Source organism: Penaeus chinensis, chromosome 16, assembly GCF_019202785.1.
Source record: "Penaeus chinensis breed Huanghai No. 1 chromosome 16, ASM1920278v2, whole genome shotgun sequence".
NCBI classification, from domain to species: Eukaryota; Metazoa; Arthropoda; class Malacostraca; order Decapoda; family Penaeidae; genus Penaeus; species Penaeus chinensis.
The window spans coordinates 36,509,481-36,528,600 of NC_061834.1; the positions used below are offsets into that span (position 1 = coordinate 36,509,481).

The 19,120-nt window shown below is 40.7% G+C and overlaps 1 protein-coding gene across 6 annotated transcripts in view; it reads left to right on the forward strand.

Moving 5' to 3' along the window:
* LOC125033666 (myosin-IIIb-like) overlaps nucleotides 1–19,120 on the forward strand; it is a 68,253-nt gene extending 49,133 nt beyond the window's left edge. For 4 of the 6 annotated variants that reach the window (XM_047625360.1, XM_047625359.1, XM_047625361.1 and 1 more), the window contains 16 exons: nucleotides 189–375; nucleotides 800–914; nucleotides 1,954–2,130; nucleotides 2,871–2,968; nucleotides 4,072–4,237; nucleotides 5,329–5,435; nucleotides 5,834–5,961; nucleotides 6,992–7,153; nucleotides 9,378–9,490; nucleotides 10,862–11,041; nucleotides 12,007–12,171; nucleotides 12,640–12,731; nucleotides 14,767–14,844; nucleotides 16,692–16,961; nucleotides 17,235–17,471; nucleotides 17,903–19,120. In XM_047625360.1, coding sequence (XP_047481316.1) covers nucleotides 189–375; nucleotides 800–914; nucleotides 1,954–2,130; nucleotides 2,871–2,968; nucleotides 4,072–4,237; nucleotides 5,329–5,435; nucleotides 5,834–5,961; nucleotides 6,992–7,153; nucleotides 9,378–9,490; nucleotides 10,862–11,041; nucleotides 12,007–12,171; nucleotides 12,640–12,731; nucleotides 14,767–14,844; nucleotides 16,692–16,961; nucleotides 17,235–17,471; nucleotides 17,903–17,909 — 2,282 coding nt within the window. In that variant the 3' untranslated portion in view covers nucleotides 17,910–19,120. The remainder of the gene's footprint in view (nucleotides 1–188; nucleotides 376–799; nucleotides 915–1,953; nucleotides 2,131–2,870; nucleotides 2,969–4,071; nucleotides 4,238–5,328; nucleotides 5,436–5,833; nucleotides 5,962–6,991; nucleotides 7,154–9,377; nucleotides 9,491–10,861; nucleotides 11,042–12,006; nucleotides 12,172–12,639; nucleotides 12,732–14,766; nucleotides 14,845–16,691; nucleotides 16,962–17,234; nucleotides 17,472–17,902) is intronic. The other 2 variants (XM_047625363.1, XM_047625365.1) reach the window with 2 other exon arrangements.

The window sequence follows — 19,120 nt, forward strand, 5'->3', positions numbered from 1 at the left end:
TCCTTCCCCTCCCTCCCCTCCCTCCCCTCCCTCCTTCCCACCCACCCACCCTCCCTCCCTCCTTCCCACCCCCCTCCTTCCCTCCCTCCCTCCCACCCCCCTCCCTCCCACCCACTTTCCCTCCCTTCCCTCCCTTCCCTCCTTCCCACCCCCCCTCCTTCCCATCCTTCCCTCCCTCCCTCCCACAGACAAATTCCACAGCAACATCAAATCTCAGTTCTACGTGAAGCCCAAAGCCCAGAGCCTCGACTTCACCGTGCGCCACTTCGCCGGGAAAGTCTCCTACAACTCCGACAAGTTCCTGGAGAAGAATAAGAACTTCCTGCCCACCGAAGTGATTCAGTTGTTCAGACAGAGCGCTCATGATGTTATAAGGTACGTGTTTGTGATTGATTTGTTCGCTTTTTGGGTCGTTTTTTTTTTTTTTTAGTTTGATTTATTTATTTATCTATCTATTTATTTATTTATTTATTTATTTATTTATCAATTTATTTATTTGTTTAATTATTTATGAAAGTAAAACAATAATACAAATAAAAGAAAAGAAAAGAAATAGAACGTAATATCACCACAACCCCTCCCCCTCCCCCTCCCCTACCCCCCCTTTCCTCCCTCTACACTATACCAACCATCCTCACCCTCCCCCTTCCCCTTCCCCCCTTCCCCCCTCCACACTATACCAACCACCCTCACCCTCCCCCTCCCCCCCTTCCCCCGTCCACACTATACCAACCACCCTCACCCTCATTCCCATCCCCCCCCACTATACCCACCACCCTCCCCCTCATTCCCATTCCAGATTCCTGTTCCAGTGCCCGCTGACCAAGACGGGCAACCTGTACTACGCCACGCCCCGCGCCTCCCCCCGCGGCACCATAAGCGACAGGCCCAAGTCCCGCCATGGCAGCACCAAAGTGAGTCCTTTTAAGTGTTTTTTTTTGGTTATTGAGGATAATGCTAAGGATTTTTGATGATAATGATTAGTTATGATACTTTTTATGATTAGTTTTAATACTTTTGATAATTAGTTTTGATACTTTTTATGATTAGTTTTGATACTTTTGATAATTAGTTTTGATACTTTTGATAATTAGTTTGAATACTTTTTAAATAATAATAGTTCTAATAATAATAATAATTTTGATAATAATAATTTTAATAATTACTAATATTTTTTCTAGCAGGTGAATAGGATAGGATTAATGATGAGAAATGCTAACCATTTTTTGAAGCAGGAGTTGGTGTAAAATGGTTTATTAGTTTTTTTTTTTTGTGTGAGTCTACTGAAGGGTCATGTGCCAGGCGAGGGAAGCACTTAATTGAGTCCTTTTAAATGGGCTTTGTTTATTACTGATGTTTTTTCTAGCAGGTGAAGAGGATAGGATTAATGATGAAAAATGCTAACCATTTTTCAAGTGTAAAAGGGTACATTAGTTTTTTAGTGTAGTGTGAAGGGTCATGTGACAGGCCAGGCAAAGTGAGTACTCTAAATGGGTTTTGTTTAGAAGTGATAATGCTTATAATTTTTAATTATAATAATTACTTTTAATAGTTACTTTTAATACTATTTTAATAATAATATTTACTTGATTAGTGTTAGAACTTAGAGCATGTTGCTTGGTAATTGTGTGGGTTAATTAAAATGATAAAAGGGCACGATTGGAAATGAAAATGGTTGTTAGTTAAAAGAATACGTTTTATTATGAAAATGCTGGTTAATTTGCATTTTTCTCCAGAGTGAGTTCTTTGAAAGGGTCATGTTTAATGTTTAGAATTAGAGAATGGTTATTGGCAGTTGTTGAAGTGCTAGTTAATTAAAATGATAATGCCTAATTAAACACAAGTGTTTTTTTATTAAGAGGAAAAGATAATGAATTGCAATTTCCAAACCTGTAGTCAAAAACACTAATATAAAATATTTTTTTTATATAACTCATATCACTCTCTCTCCAGACACAGTACGACAGCCGCGGCCTCGCCTCGCAGACGAAGGCGCAGCAGACAGTGGCCACCTACTTCAGGTACTCGCTCATGGATCTCCTGCAGAAGATGGTGAACGGGACGCCGCACTTCGTCAGGTGCATCAAGCCCAACGACGAGAAGCTTCCGAATAAGTTTGATAGCAAGAAGGTAAGTTTCGAGGGGAGGGGAGGGGGGGAGGGAGGGATAAGTGGGTGAGAGAATGAGAGAAGAAATTTGTAAGAGTGAGAAAGAGAGAGAGAGAGAGAGTGTGTGTGTGTGTGTGTGTGTGTGTGTGTGTGTGTGTGTGTGTGTGTGTGTGTGTGTGTGTGTGTGTGTGTGTGTGAGAGAGAGAGTGAGTGAGTGAGTGAGTGAGTGAGTGAGTGAGTGAGTGAGTGAATGAGAGATAAAGAGATAAAGAGAGAGAGAGAGAGAGAAAGAAAGAAAGAAAGAAAGAAAGAAAGAAAGAAAGAAAGAAAGAGGAGAGAGTGAGTGAGAGAGTAAGAGTTTGTATCGATATATATGTATATTTACATTCACACAAATAACATTCCTCCTATTCATACATTCAATCATCATCATCGCCTATATATACCCACTCAACATACACATAAATCACACCAAAACATCAGCAGTAATCACCACCTCCTGACACCCCCCCCCACCCCGCCCCCGCCCTCCTCCTCCTCCTCCTCCTCCTCCTCCTCCTCCTCCTCCTTCTCCTTCTCCTTCTCCTTCTCCTTCTCCTTCTCCTTCTCCTTCTCCTTCTCCTTCTCCTTCTCCTTCTCCTTCTCCTTCTCCTTCTCCTTCTCCTTCTCCTTCTCCTTCTCCTTCTCCTTCTCCTCCTCCTCCTCCTCCTCCTCCTCCTCCTCCTCCTCCTCCTCCTCCTCCTCCTTCTCTTGCTCCTCCAGGTACAACGTCAGCTGCGTTACGCGGGCGTGATGGAGACCGTCAGGATCCGGCAGCACGGCTACTCGCATCGCATTCCCTTCGCCGAGTTCCTGCGCAGGTGGGTGGTGGTGTTGTTGTAGTTGTAGTTAAGGGTAGTGTTGTTATTGTTGTAAGGTAGTTGTGGTTGTTGGTATAAAGTAGTTGTAGCTCTTGTTAAAAAGCAGTTGTTGTAGTTGTTGGTATAAAGTTGTTGTTGGTATAAAGCAGTTGAAGTTGTAGTTGTTATAAAGTTGTAGTTGGTATAAAGTTGTAGCTGTTATAAAGTAGTTGTTGTATAGGGAAGTGTTGTGATTGATGCTGTTGTAGCTTGGATTTTTGCAGTTATAGTTGTTATTGTGTTTGAGATTGTTATGATTTTATTTTATGTCCTTTAGAGAGAGATGGAATAATAGATCAATATGAATATATAATATATAATATATATATATATATGTATAGTATATATGAATAATAATAATGATAACTATTTATTCATACTAAGTCATGTAATATACATAATGAGTAATAGTGATGATAATGGTAATAATGGAATAGTGATGATAATAATGGGGTCACTGGTAACGCAATTATAATGATAATACCAAGACTAGCAATTATAATAAAGAAGAATAAAATGATAAAAATAAGATTGTGATAATGATGACGATGATAAAGATGGTGATCAAGATGATAATAATCATAATTATGCTAATAATGATATTAAATGTGTTGATGAATATGGCAATAATAACAACAATAACAACCAATACAAATAAATAACGGCAACTAACACGATCCAAAAAAAAAAATAATAATACCACGAATAAGCCAGAAAATCCAGCTTAAACACGACCCCCCCCCAAAAAAAAAAAAAAATAAATAAATAAAATAATAATAAATAAATAAATAAATAAAATAACCCCGAAAATCCCGCTTGAACACGACCCCCCCCCCTCAAAAAAATAATAATAATAATAAATAAATAAATGAATAAATAAATAAATAAAAATAATGATAATAATAAACACCACGACTAGGCCCGAAAATCCCTCTTAAACACAACCCCTCCCCCCCCCTCAAAAAAAAAAAAAAAAAAAAAAAAATATATATATATATATATATATATATATATATATAAATAAATCAACATCACGACTAAGTCCGAAAATCCCGCTTCCACAGATACTGCTTCCTGGCCTTCAACTTCGACGAGCGCGTGACAGCCTCGAAGGAGAACTGCCGCCTCCTCCTCATCCGCCTCAAGATGGACGGCTGGGCGATCGGCAAGACGAAGGTGTTTCTCAAGTACTACCACGTGGAGTACTTGGCCAAGATGTATGAGAAGCAGGTGAGTGAGGAAGGGGTCGGGGAGGAAGGAGGGCGGGAGGGTAGGGGAGAAGGGGAGGGTGGGTGAGAAGGGGAGAAGGGGAGGGTGAGAGGTGAGGGAAGGGAGGAGGGAGAGGGGAAAGGAGGGAGGGTGGGAGGGAGGGAAGGGGAGAAAGGGAGAAAGGGAAGGTGGGAGGGAAGGAAGGGGAGAAAGGGAGAAAGGGAAGGTGGGAGGGAAGGAAGGGGAGAAGGGGAGGTGAGGGAAGGGAGGAGGGAGGGAGGGAAGGGGAGGGTGGGAGGGAGAGGGGGAAAGAGGGAGGGTGGGAGGGAGGGAAGGGGAGGGTGGGAGGGAGGAAGGGAAGGGGAGGGTGGGAAGGGGTGGGGAGGAGGGCGGGAGGGAAGGGGAGGATGGGAGGGAAGGGGAGGGTGGGAGGGAAGGGGAGAAGGACGGGAGGGAAGGGAGAGAGGGAGGGAGGAAAGGGAGGTGAGGGGAAGGTGAGAGGAGAGGGTGGAAGGTGGGAGAGAGGAAAGGAAGGAGAGAGAGTGGGGAAGAGGAAAAAGTGGGTGCGAGGGTAGGAAAGAGAGATGGGAGGTGAGGGGAGAGGGGAGGAGGGAGGAGGGAGAGAAGGATGGAGTGGAGAGAGAGAAGGAGGGGGAGGAGGGAGAAAAGGAGGGGAGGAGGGAGAGAAGGGAGGGAAGGAGGGAGAGAAGGGAGGGAAAGAGGGAGAGAAGGGAGGGAAGGAGGGAGAGAAGGGAGGGAAAGAGGGAGATAAGGGAGGGAAGGAGGGAGAGAAGGGAGAGAAAGAGGGAGAGAAGGGAGGGAAGGAGGGAGAGAAGGGAGGGAAGGAGGGAGAGAAGGGAGGGAAGGATGGAGAAGAAGGATGAAGAGGAGGGAGAAGAAGGAGGGGGAGGAGGGAGAGAAGGAGGGGGAGGAAGGAGGAGAAGAAGGAAGTGGAAGAGGGAGAGAAGGATGGGGAGGAGGGAGAAGGATGAAGAGGAGGGAGAGAAGGGAGAAGAAAGAGGGAGTGGAGGGAGAAGAAGGATGAAGAGGAGGGAGAGAAAGGAAGGGAAGCATAGACGGAGGAACTAAGCCCAGCTCCTCCCCCCTGGCAGATCCGGCGCGTGATCCAGGTGCAGGCGTGCGTCCGGCGGTGGCTGGCCCGCGTCAGGTACCAGAAGCAGAAGTGGGCTCTCGCGCGCTCCGTCATCACGCTCCAGAGGTGAGAGGTCTTCGCTCTTTTTTTTTATCGTGTTTTTGTCAGGTTTTTATGTTTTTATGTTGGGGTTTGTGCCCTTTTTATTTTGGTTTTGTTTTATTGACGCGTTCGAAGACTAGACAGATATACACGCTCACGCACATACACGCACGTACATATATACATACACAAGTGCGTGCGAACTCGCATACGTAAACACACACACGAACACGGACACACACATAGACATACACACACGCACACGCACACGCACACGCACACGCACACGCACACGCACACACACACGCACACACACACAAACAAACAAACAAACACAGCAAAACAGACATATATTTTTTTAACAAAATCTAAATCATATATCCTTCTAATCAACCCATCCCCCCCCCCCCCCCCCCCCACAGGTACACACGAGGCTGGATCATCCGCAAAAAATACCAAGATGAAATTCACAAACCCATCCCCCCACCCCCCACCCAGAAGGCCCCGGCCCCCCCACCGCCCACCGAGAAGTCGCAGCAAAAGGACGCAGGTAAGGGAGGGGAAGGGGGGAGGGAGGGAGGGTGTGAAAAGGGGGGGTAGAAGGGAGGGTAAAAATAAGGTGTAAAGGAAAAGGTTAAGGGGGGAGGGAGGAAGGGAGGGAGGGAGGGTGTGAAAAGGGGGGGTAGAAAGGAGAGTAAAAATAAGGTGTAAAGGAAAGGGTTAAGGGAGGGAGGTGAGAGGAGGTGTAAGGGGGGAGGGAAGAAGGGGGTAGGAGGAGGGAGGGAGGGTGTAAAAAGGGGGGGAAGGGAGGGTAAAAAATAAAGGTATAAAGGAAAGGGTTAAGGGTGGGGGGGGGGGGTGAGAGAGGAAAGGAGGAAAGAGAGATATTGAGAAGGTTTAGGTTGATGATTTTGAGGAAGAATAAAAAAAGATAATCGGTGTGCTTATGCACCGATTCCTTTTTAGTCTAAAAAAAACAAAACAAAAAAAGCAAAACAATGGTAATAGGAACATTTATGAAGGTAATGGTGTACGAAAATATATATAAATAGAGACAGAGGGAGATGGGGATGAAAAGAGAGAGGGGGGGGAGAGAGAGAGAGAGAGGGGGGGGAGAGAAAGAGAGAGAGAGAGGGGGAGAGAGAAAGAGAGAGAGAGAGGGAGAGAGAGAAAGAGAGAGAGAGAGGGGAAGGAGAGAAAGAGAGAGAGAGGGGGAGAGAGAAAGAGAGAGAGAGGGGGGAGAGAGAAAGAGAGAGAGGGGGGGAGAAGGAGAGAGAGGGGGAGAGAGAAAGAGAGAGAGGGGGGGAGAGAGAAAGAGAGAGAGGGGGGGAGAGAGAAAGAGAGAGAGAGAGAGTGAGAGAGAATGTGAAAGAGAGAATGCATAAATGAAAGAAGAAAATAGAAAAGAAAGAGAAAAAATTTAAACCATTGAAATAGGTATCAAACAAGCCTCACCCCCCCCCCCCCCCTCAAAAATCAAATAAATACAAAAGAAAAATAAATAAGAACTTAAAAAAATAAAAGAACCACGCTCACACCCAAAACGGCCCCCCTATAACCGACGGCGCCCTCCCCTGTAGCGCAATGGATGAAGGCGAAGATGATGGGCGCCCTTGGAGCTCAGTCCTCGCTCGACGGCGAACCCAAGAAGGAGGCGAAGAGGGAGGCCCCGAAGCCGCCCAAGACGCCGAAGACGAAGGAGACCATGTCGGAGGAGGAAGCGGCCGTTATTATCCAGTCTCGTAAGGGCGCGCTCGATGCATGGCCTTGGGGGCGGTAGTCGTAGGAATCTCAGTAGGGTTTGGATTCCCGAAGCTGTAGGATTCGATTCCCTTTGATGTAGGATTCGATTCCTTTTTGATGTAGGATTCGATCCCTTTTTGATGTAGGATTCGATACCCATTGATGTAGGATTCGATTCCTTAAAAGAGGAGTTGGTCTCTTGGAAGTAGGATTCGATTCCTTAATACCAGGATTTTGCTCCCTGGAAGTAAGATATTTAGAACATTTTGAATAAGATTTGATCCCTTATAGATAAGATCTGATCCCACAAAACAGGATGCAGATCCGTATGAGCTTTTTTTTTTTTTTTTTTTTTTTTTTTTTTTACTAACACTGAGAGCACGTATGCATGTCTTGCTGTTTATGCACGCCATGCTCTGTTTGCGCGCGTCGGAGTGTGTTTATATGTTGTGTTTTGCGTGGACAAATTGTGGCGCAGTTTGATCCCCAGCTTAATAGGATGTGTAGCATTCTATTCTGTATCGCATTAAATTCAGTGTTTGTAATACGCTAGCATGGAAACGCTTAATCAGACACACACACACGCACATAAACACATTCACACTCACACTCACACTCATGCGCACACTCACACTTACACTCACACTTACACTCACGTTCACACGCGCACATATACGCGTACACACACATTCACACTCACACTCACGCCCCCCCCCCCCCCCCCCCCACACACACACACACACACGCCCATACTCACGCCCACACTCACGCGCACATACACACACACACACAACAGATAGACCAACAGATAGATCTTATATACATTCCATGAAAGCCTTTTGAAATTAATTATCAACAACTGACAGTGTACCGGCTCATCTAGAAATACATGTAATGCACGTATAATACACATACGTAACATCTTGAAATACGGTATATTTTCCTGTATCTAATCACACTAAAGTTTTTAGCTGTAAATATTGTGTAACCCAATCGCCCCGCATGGCAAGAATACAAGCCATGCCCAATACAAGTTTATTTATTGTAATTACACATAGATGGCTCTACAAGTGCTTAGTCACCAAGGAGTCGGTTATTAGTCCTACGCATCTCACCTGTTTACCCTTTTCCTTGATTTTTGGAAAGGGTCTTTTGCATTATTTCATTGTCTTAAACTTTATCGAGATTTTAATAACGATTTAATAATCATAACATCAATAACAATCATAACAGTATCGATGTCAACTATATTAAAAAGAAAAAACACATTTTCCCGCCAATTCAAGGAATAGGGAAATCAGGATCGGCCTCTAGGGCTACTGATGGACTCCTTGCCGGCTGAGCACATGTGGAGCCATCTGTATGTAACAACATTCACGAAAAAAAAAACAACTACTGGGGGGCAGAACATAAATCCGGGGCGAATGGGTTAATGAATACATAAGGCCAATATAACAAAATTATCTTGAAGTTCCATATATTCATCATATATGTTCGTAATAAAACCCTCTTTTAATCCACCATATTTATTCACAACGAAACAGTTTTTATTAAACAATTTTTTTTTTTTTTTTTTTTTTTTTTTTTTTTTTTTTTTTTTTTTTTTATTTTTTTTTTTATTTTACGGATATCACATTTAGCATCAAATAACGCCATAAATTTAACATCAAGTAGAACCACCCTGTGTCATATTTACCATTAATATTCGCAACAAACCCCTTTTTTAAACAATATTTCCCTTAAACCGATATCCCAACACAATTCAAAATAAAGAAACGCCATATTACATCTCTCCATGTTATAAACATACCATGAATATAATCAAGCATCGAGGAACACCATAAATTGAACATCAAGTATACCCACCATGTATCCACCATTAATATTCGCAACAAAGCCCTATTTTATTAAACAATTTCCTTAACATTAATATTTTATTAATATTAATGTTAATTTTAATGTTTCCTAACATAATTCAACATTATTATCATATTTAGTTCTTATTTTTATTATTAATCAATATTATCTATATTACTATCAATATTTATATTCCCCAACATAATTATTATAATGATTTATTATTATTTCTATTTTCATTATTTTATCATTAATCAACATCACCAACATTCATATCAACGTTGACATTAATATTTCCCAACATAATCCAACATCCAAGCGCCTTTTTTTTTCTTTTTTTTTTTCCTCACGACGCTTTCCTCGCAGATTTCCGCGGACACCTGACGCGGCTGGAGTGGGGACCGGCCCTTGAGGAGAGACTGAAAAAGTTGGTTGAGAAACATATTGATAACGCGGAAGAGGCTTCTAAAGCTCTGGAGGTAAGTGGCCAAAGGTGGGGGACTGTGTATGTGTGTTTGTGTGTGTGTGTGTGTTTGTCTGTGTGAGTGTGTGTGTGTGTGTGTGTGTGTGTGTGTGTGTGTGTGTGTGTGTGTTCGACTATTTATGGAGTGTGTGTAATAATGAGCTTCATTTTTTGTTATTATTATTAATTTTGTTGTTATTGTTATTATTGTGTTTATCATTTGCCTTCAGTATGATTAGTATTGATCAGTATTACCATAATTCGTTATGGTAATACTGGTTAGTCCCGTCTTTCTCTTTTTTTCTATTTCTTTGTTTCCAACAATTCCTCCATCATCACACGAGCTTCCATATTTGTTTGTTTGTTTTCTTCTGACACTTTCCACCCCTTTTTTCCCCCTTTTCCTCTTTTTCCTTTCCAACATAACCTCTCATCCTTCCTTTTCCCTCTTGTCTTTGTTTTCATGCTTTTTCTCTTTTTTTTGTTAGTTAATATTCTTAATTCCTTACTAACTTTTTTTTCCGAATACGACTACCTTCTTTTTCCTTTGATCTCTCCTTTTCTTCTTCCCCCTCTTTTCTCATTTTCCTTTTTAACACGTCCGTCCATCTCTCCTTTTCTTCTTTTCCTCGTTTTTTCTTTCTAACGCGACCCCTCATCCCCCCTTTTTCTTCCATATCTTCCATTTCTCCATTTCCCTTTTTACTTTCTAACTCGACCTTCCATCTCTCATTTTCCCCTTCTCTCCCCCTTTTCTCCTTTTCCTTCCTGACACGACTTCCCATCCTCCCTTTCCCCTCCATCTCTCCTTTTTCTCCTTACCCCCCATTTCTCTGTTTCCTTCCTAATCTCTCTCTTTCCCCTTCCATCTCTCCCTTTCCCCCTATTTCTCCCTTTCCCCCTATTTCTCCCTTTCCCCCTATTTCTCCCTTTCCCCTTCCATCTCTCCCTTTCCCCCTATTTCTCCCTTTCCCCCTATTTCTCCCTTTCCCCTTCCATCTCTCCCTTTCCCCCTATTTCTCCCTTTCCCCTTCCATCTCTCCCTTTCCCCTTCCATCTCTCCCTTTCCCCTTCTATATCTCCCTTTCCCCATATTTCTCCCTTTCCCCTTCTATCTCTCCCTTTCCCCCTATTTCTCCCTTTCCCCCTTCCATCTCACCCTTCCCCCTATTTCTCCCTTTCCTTTCTAACACGACCTTTCTCCCATCTCTCCTTTTCCTCTTCTATCTCTCCCTTTCCTCTTCTATCTCTCCCTTTCCCCTTCCATCTCTCCCTTTCCCCCTATTTCTCCCTTTCCCCTATATCTCCCTTTCCCCTTCTATCTCTCCCTCTCTCCCTATTTCTCCCTTTCCTCTCTAACACGGCCTTTCCCTTTGCGCGAGCCTAGGCGGAGGGCCTGTCACCGGAGGAGGCGGCGATGATTATCCAGAAGTTCTGGGGAAAACACAAGAAGGAGAAGAAGAAGAAGGAGGAAGAGAAGGAGAAGGAGACTCTCGAACCCAAGAAGGAAGTGGGACGCTACACCAACAGCAAGAAAATGATGAGTCTCATTATGTTCTCGGAAAAGGTGGGGGCGCGTTGTTGTGGCTGGTGTTGTGTTGGCTGCTAAGATTGTCTTTTGTTTTTCGTGTTTTGTTTTGTTTTTTCTCTCTCATTTTCTTGGTTTGTTTTTCGTGTTTTTTTTTTAGTTGGTTTTGTTTGTTTTTTCGTGTTTTCTTGTTTTATTTTTCGTATTTTCTTGGTTTGTTGTTCGTATTTTGTCTCTTTATTTTGTTATTGTTTGCATTTTTTTTTTTTTTTTTATTCGCATTTTCATGTAGTTTCATCATTCATATTTTCTTGTTATGTTATTTGCATTTTCTTGCTTTATTATTCACATTTTCTTGTTGATACATTTGTGTTTTTATTTTTTCACAAGTATTACTATACTTCCTTGTTTTATTTACTTATTCACTTTTTTCCTTTTTTTTATACTGTATTCGCCAGTCTGGTGTAGATTTATATGCTTTCATTTATGCAAAGTGAGCATACTTTACCCTATATTTCGAAGTAAACTCTTATTAAATCCATGTTTATAAAAATGAATAGATTTAATCAAACATACTTAAGTAAATGTCCATGTATCAGAATTTAGCTAGACCGTATTTGCCTGATATATTTAAACAATACTTTTATGAATGTTATGTTTAAACTATACTGAAGCAAATACCCCTTAACCAAACTAGCTTAACTATTCATTATTCATGTCTAAGATGTAACCAAATAGCTCTAGACACCCAAAAGGGGGGGGAAAAATCGCCCCCCCCCCCCCCACAAAGAGAATGATGAGCCCCTTGAAGTAAAAAAAGGCCCCCTCTAAAAAAATATATATATATACTCCCCTTAAAAAAAAAAAAAAAAAAATGACCCCCCAAAAAAGAAAAAAAAAAAAACGATGACCCCTCAAAAAGGAAAAAAAAATATCCTCCCATTCCACCGAAACGCACTTAACCTGATGCATTCCCTTCTTCTCCCCCCTCCCCTCCCCTCCAGGTGCACATGTCCAACCAGGAAACCCACAAGTACCTCCGACGCCACAAGGCCGGGATACGCCTGGAGGAGATCAAGGCCGCGCCCAAGGACTACCAGAGGCCCAAGGGCTTCGACCACATCCCGCAAGTGATCCACGAGCAGCGCAAGAGAGGAGCTCCGCAGGCCGTGAGTGGAGGGGGTAGTGAGGGGAGGGGGTAGTGAGGGAGGTGTTGGGCGGGGGTGGTTGTGAGGGGGGGGGGAGGGGTGGTAGTGAAGGGGTAAGGAAGGGGGGGTTGGGGGGGAGAGACTTGGGTTGTGGATAGTGTGGATAGGAAGTAGAGAGGGTATGGTTGTGATTGGGTACGTGGATTGTGTGTATTTGTATACATGTATAAAATAGAATAAATACATATGCAGATATTAATATATATTTATGTAGATATGTGTATGTCAGTGAGAGAGAATGAGGGACACAGAGACAGACAGACAAACAAATGGACAGACGGACAAGACACCTTCACACAAAACATAAAATCATGTAAGTGATCTGTATTCCTCCGCCAATTTGATAAGCATGAGTGTATGCGTGGTTGTAAATTGTATTCATAAATCCTGACTCATATTCAACTATTTCCCTCCCTTTTTTTCACGCAGCCGATTTCCGCCAACCGACCTGTCATCAAGATCACTTCAACGGACGAAAAAATCTCCGAATATTACGATTTCTTGCAAGAGGAAATGAGAAGGTACGTTCAACTCATCAGCCTCCGCAAAGGAAAGTAGTGCGCGAGCGATCTTTTGTTTGTTTGTTTGTTTTATCCTGTCTTCTCTTGTTTTATAGACTTCAATACCTTTTTTTATGGCGTCTCATTCTATAATTTTCTGGGTTTTTTTCTTGTTTTATAGTTTCCACTACCTTTTTTAATTAATTTTTCACTCTATAATTTTCTGTCTTGTTTTATACTTTTTTATGGCTTTACATTCATTCTCTAATGTTGAAAATATTATGGATGAAAATGAATAATTTCGCAATACAATATGTCTGGTTTGAGGTTATACACATTCATTTCTTGCTTCACAATTGTCACAAATATTCAAATTTTCATTGCCTGGCTTGCAAACTGTAATTTTCAGTATAAGATGTGTCAGCGAATTCAAGTGACATTTCTTCACTAAACATTTTATAAATCCACGAAATAGTATGTTGAAAGGCACATCGTATCGTCTAACTCTTTGAGGCAAAAATGTCCCAAATCTGTCACTTCTCTTCTCTGCCGTGGTTAAATTTCATCTCATATTTTATTCATTTATTCATTTTCTAAAAGTTTTAAAAAATCATGACTTTGGAATGCGGTACCTGCCTATTCTCTAAGTAAAAGTGTGTCAACCTCTTTGTGGAACTCGAGGTGAATTTTCCTTCTAAAAATCCTGTGCCTCAAAGAGTTAAAATATGAAATAAGATAATAGAAAAAAAAAAAAAAAACACAAATTGATAATCGTAGGGATACATTTCTTATATTCACAAGAAAAGAAAACGCTAGAGAGAGAGAGAAAGGGAAAAAATCAGAACACATACATAATAAAGATATGTGTTGCTAATATCAGTGGCGAGAATTCCATGTATTCTACAGTAGGGAATAATTCAGTGAATCTATTTCAAACATGTAACGATAGAAATACACACAAAAAAAAAAGGAAAGAAAAAATCTGTTTCCGAATTTTTTTGTAGTTTTTGAAGGGAGAAAAAGGAAAATTTCTAACTAGGTAACGGTACCCTCTCCCAACTTACTCTGTAATCCTACATTTTACTCTTTAAGGAAAACATATATACAAATAAATGGGTAAATCTAATATGAAATAATTAATTTCCTCCAAGTTTTATCCATTACTACATTCTGAGATTAAATATGAGATTAATATTAAGAAAAAAGAAAATGATTTCAGTTCTTTCAGATTATAAAAAATGTGAATTATGTCTTAAAATGTGTTATTACTCTATCATTATCAAACGTTCAATATATAATTTGTAAAGATAACACTAAATTATTGCCAAAGATTATTCTAAAACCAGTCAAATTTATGCCCATTACCGATTAGAAAATAAGTTTTTTTTTCTACGTTTACCTTCTGCAGGATCAAATTTTGTCTTAAAATTTAAAAATATTTATACATCGGCACAAAGGTACCATTTAAAACAGATTAAATTCCTACCCACTACCTCTTAACTTCCTCAAAAAAATAACACAAACAATTACAACTTAAAAACAAAGAAATATCTAAACCAAGTTTCTTCTACTTAAAATAAAGGAAAAATCACATAAACAATTTGAACATAACTTAACAGATTGGCAATATTAGAACAACAGCAAAGAAATATCAAAACCTTAACATTCTAAAAAAGACAAAAATCCAAATAAACACAAAAAATTTAAACCAAGTACCTGCCACTAGCAACGCCTTAAAAACCATAACTTCAAAAACAAAACAAAATACTTCAAACCAGGTTCCTCCCCACTAACTCTTAACAAAACAACTTCCCACAAACAATGGCAACTTAAAAACGAAATAGAAAAACTTCAAACCAAGTTCCTCCCACTAACTCTTAACAAAACAACTTCCCACAAACAATGGCAACTTAAAAACGAAATAGAAATACTTCAAACCACGTTCCTCCCACTAACTCTTAACAAAACAACTTCCCACAAACAATGGCAACTTCAAAACAGATCGAAGCACTTCCGAACCAGGTTCCTCCCACTAACCTTATTTCCTCTCACGTAGTCCTACACCGGACTTTAACCCCGATACCCCCTGGGACGCGCCCCTGGCTTCGAAAATCCAGCGTCCATTCCGGCCGAGGTCAGTCTGCTGTTGTTGACGCAGTAGCACAGATGTTAGACTCAGTGTTGCTGGTCTAGAGCTGAATTAGGCTAGCTTTGCTAAATTCTACTTTTTTTTTATCTTCCAGATTTTATGCTTGGTGTCGTATTGTGATTTTTTTGTGTGTGTGGATTTTTGCTGATCCATCGTATATATATTTTTTGGTTCCACTTTCACTGTTATCATTGCGGTGGATATTATTATTGCTCTCAAGCATTATGATCTTTTATATATAAATATGCTTGCTTACATACAAATACACACACACACATACATACATACATATATATACACATACATATATATATATATATGCACATATATATATATATTGTATTATATGTGTGTGTGTGTATGTATGCATGTATGTGTTACATACATGCAAACATGTCAGCTATACCAGTACGTAGTTCATTCATATTTTCATAGATTGGTAAAAAGTGAAAGATGAGATAAGCATGTGAAAATATAACGAAAGGAAACTGAAAGAGAAACAATTTTCATGCCGTTTCGGCTAAAACTCCTGGTGTTCTCATGAAGATATATATGTGTTCTCTTTTCCTTTGTTTATGTCTATATATATGTGTGTGTGTGTATATATTTATATAATTTATATTCATGTACATACATATGCATATACATATAATATACATGTGTGTATATATATATATATATATATATATATATATATATATAATATATATGTATATACATATATATACACATCTGTATATACATATATTTACATTAACACACATATATATATGTGTGTGTGTGTGTGTGTGTGTCTATGAATCCTTAAACATGGTTCTTCATTTTTTGAATACTCTACTTCACATGCTTTAAAGTTCTGTTGGTAGATGGCCATTTAAGTACGCTATTCATTCGCTGGTAAACACAATATAAACACTGGCTGAGTGAGGGTAAGTATACAAATGCATATACCTATGCATACATTACACATATTCGGTCTCACTATAAAACAGAACACACTTAATCTAACTGTCCTTTTCTTATAATTGAAGGTCAGTGGTGTTGATAACCACTTTCTCCGTGGTGCGAATAATACCTTTCCCCGTGGTGCGAATAACCCTCTTTCCCGTGGTGCGAATAATACCTTTCCCTGTGGTGAAAATAGCCCTTTTTCCCGTGGTGTGAATAATACCTTTCCCCGTGGTACGAATAGCCCCTTCTCCCGTGGTGTGAATAATACCTTTCCTCGTGGTACGAATAGCCCCTTTTCCCGTGGTGCGAATAATACCTTTCCCCGTGGTACGAATAGCCCCTTTTTTCGTGGTGCAAGTAATCCCTTTACCCATGGATCGGACAACACTTATCCCCGTGGTGTAATTAAGCCATTTTCCCATGGCGCGAGTAATCCTCTCTCCTTGTGGGTCGAATAATCCTTCTCACTTTTGGTGTGAGGAACCCTTCTGCCCGTGGTGCGAATAACCCTTTTCCCCTGTGCTATAAAACCATTGATCCGTAGTATGATTAGCCCCTTTCCCTATGGTGCAAATAAACCCTTTCCTTGTGGTTGGAATAACCTCTCTCCCCGTGGGGCAAATAACACCTTTCCCCGTGGTGAGAGTGCGAAGAATTCCTTTCATGTAATACGAATTACCCCTTTTCTTGGGGTTTGAATAACTCCTCTCCCCGTGGTGCAAGTAACCCTTCTGATAGGGCGAATAACTTTTCCACTTGGGAAAATAGTTTCCCCGTAGTACAAATAACCCTTCTCTTCGTGGTGCGAATAACCCCTCTCCTCGTGGTGCGAATAACTCCCATCCTTGTGATACGAGTAAACCCTTTTTATCTTGGTTCAGAGCTGTTGGAACCAAGGAGAATGTTAAGAGCCGCGTCAGCCCCGTCAGCCCCGTCAGCCCCGAGACCACCGTGAGCCCCGAGAGCCCCGAGAGCTCCGAGAGCCCCGAGAACAAAGTGGACCTTCGGCAGGAGAAGATGAAGGTGCTGAAGGAGGGTCTGGTTAATCAGAACATGGCCAATCAGGAGAAATCGGAAGAGCATTTAGTCAAGTGGAAAGGCGCGGTAGCGTTCGGCGCCGGCGTTCCCCCGCCCGAGCTGGTGCCTAAGGGGTGAGTAGGGGACGAGAAGCCATACAGTGCAGGCTTGGATTTCATGTATGTTTTTGTTAGGTCTTCATTATATCCAGGTGTGTTTGTAAGAAAATCCAATCTAAAAGTTATTAACTTCCTATTTCCATCCTGCTTTTCTTCCATCCCTCCCTTCCCTCACCCTCTTTGCCCCCTCTCCCTGCTTCCCGCCTACCCTCCCTCCCTCCCTTCCTCCTTCCTTCCCTCCCATCCCCTCCCCTCACCTCACCTCCCTTCCCCCTTCTCCCCTAACAGGCGCGTGACCCCAACCACCAACATGAAAGCGGCTTCGGAGCTCCGCCAGATGCTTCGCTCGAACGGGGCATCGGCCAAAGCGAAGGCCCCGCCGCCTCCTGCCCCCGCAGGCCCCGGCAAGGTTTCGACTGACGACGACGCTGGTCCTTACAACTTCAGACAGTTACTGAGGAAGACCAACTACGCTCCTACAGATACTATTAGGAAGAGGCAACTAAAGAGGGACGGAGTCAATGGGTATGGATCAGAATACCAGATGTAAATCATGAGCTATATTAATGTAAAATGTATTAATGAGTGTATTTATTTATCTATTTGTTCTGTCGACCTTCGTATTGTGTTCTTGTTTTGTTTTTGTTCGGTTTGTAACTCCCGCCTAACGGTAATGTAGGAGAATGAAATATAGATATTTGAGACAATATTTGAATATAAGAGAGAGCAATATAGACCATATATTCTTAAATGTTTTTCGCCTGATAAAACCCACCCACCCCTTTTAATTCCCTTGTAAAAGCCCTGTAGTATGTCGCATTTCACCCTCCAAGGAACAAAACCAGAAACCCCCATGATAAAAACCCTCCTTTTGGAATTAGAAAGTGAAAACAAAACTCCATCCACTGTAGCACCTGTTTCATTATATAGAATCCTAATATCTTTTCTCACCACAGAGAGTAAGCAAGCAGTACGCCCAACCCCAAGATACAACATCCTTTCAAGATATTTGTTTTTAACTCTGACTCTGGGTTAAAGGCAGATATTTGCAGAATTCTGTTATTGTTGTTGTTGTTATTGTTGTTGTTTCTCAATCTGAACCCCTCTCCCCCTCATTCCCTTTATCCTCAGCCTCCCAACCATTAAAGTCATAGCCATCTATATATACACTTTTGGCATATATATAGATCCTTTTTTCCAAATAGATTGATGCTATTGGTAGTAGTTGTCTTGAGAATTATGTCGATAGATTTGATAATATGACAACAGTTGCATCACTGTAAAGAAAATTTTATCAATAGACTTTGATTTGTGTTTCATAATCGCCCATTTAAATGAACTGTAGAATGTCTTCAATATAGGGTTATTCCCCCCAATAATGATTGTATATGTGTTCTATTATACATATTCCGTCGTTATATTTTTCGTTATTCATACTTTTGAAGAAAGAAATTCGTGTACCGTAGCAGTGAAAAAGAAGAGTATTGTAGTTGTGAAAAATTGAGTTATGCATTGGAAAAAGAAGGGTTTATATACTATAGTTGTAAAAAAAAAAGTTTATGAATCGTAGAGGTTAGCTGAGAGGAAGGAAGGTAGTTGTGAAATGTTTTATGAAACGTAGCAGTGAAAAAGGAAGGGCTAATGTACTGTAGCTGTGAATAAAGAGGTTTTATGTTCCGTAGCAGTGAAAAAAGGAGGGATATGTGTACTGTGAAAAATTAAATAGGTCCATGTAGAGGTCTTATTTATTATGTTTATAGCGGTGAAAAAAAGAGATTTACGTAGGTGGTTTTCATGCTAGTCATTTTGCTCTCAATTCAAAGAGCTCTTAATATTAATGATTATCACTTTCTGATTTATCCCGTTTGGTCTGTGAACGAGAAGATTTTGTTAGACAAAATGCCTTATTAAAAAAAAATTGTCTTTATTTAGGTTTCTCATTATAACATTATGCATTCAGATTGATCTAATGGCATTCATTCGAAAGACAGATTAAATATGAATTATTTGTTTTATATTTTATGAAACGAAGATATTCCGATTTATTAAGACAATACTCTTATGTGTCTGCATGTGTTATAATTACCTTCAATGACTGAAAATTTTTGGATGAAAAAGGCTTGTGTGAGAGAACAGTATGTCAGCTTTTATCCCAATAAAGAACATTATCAAAG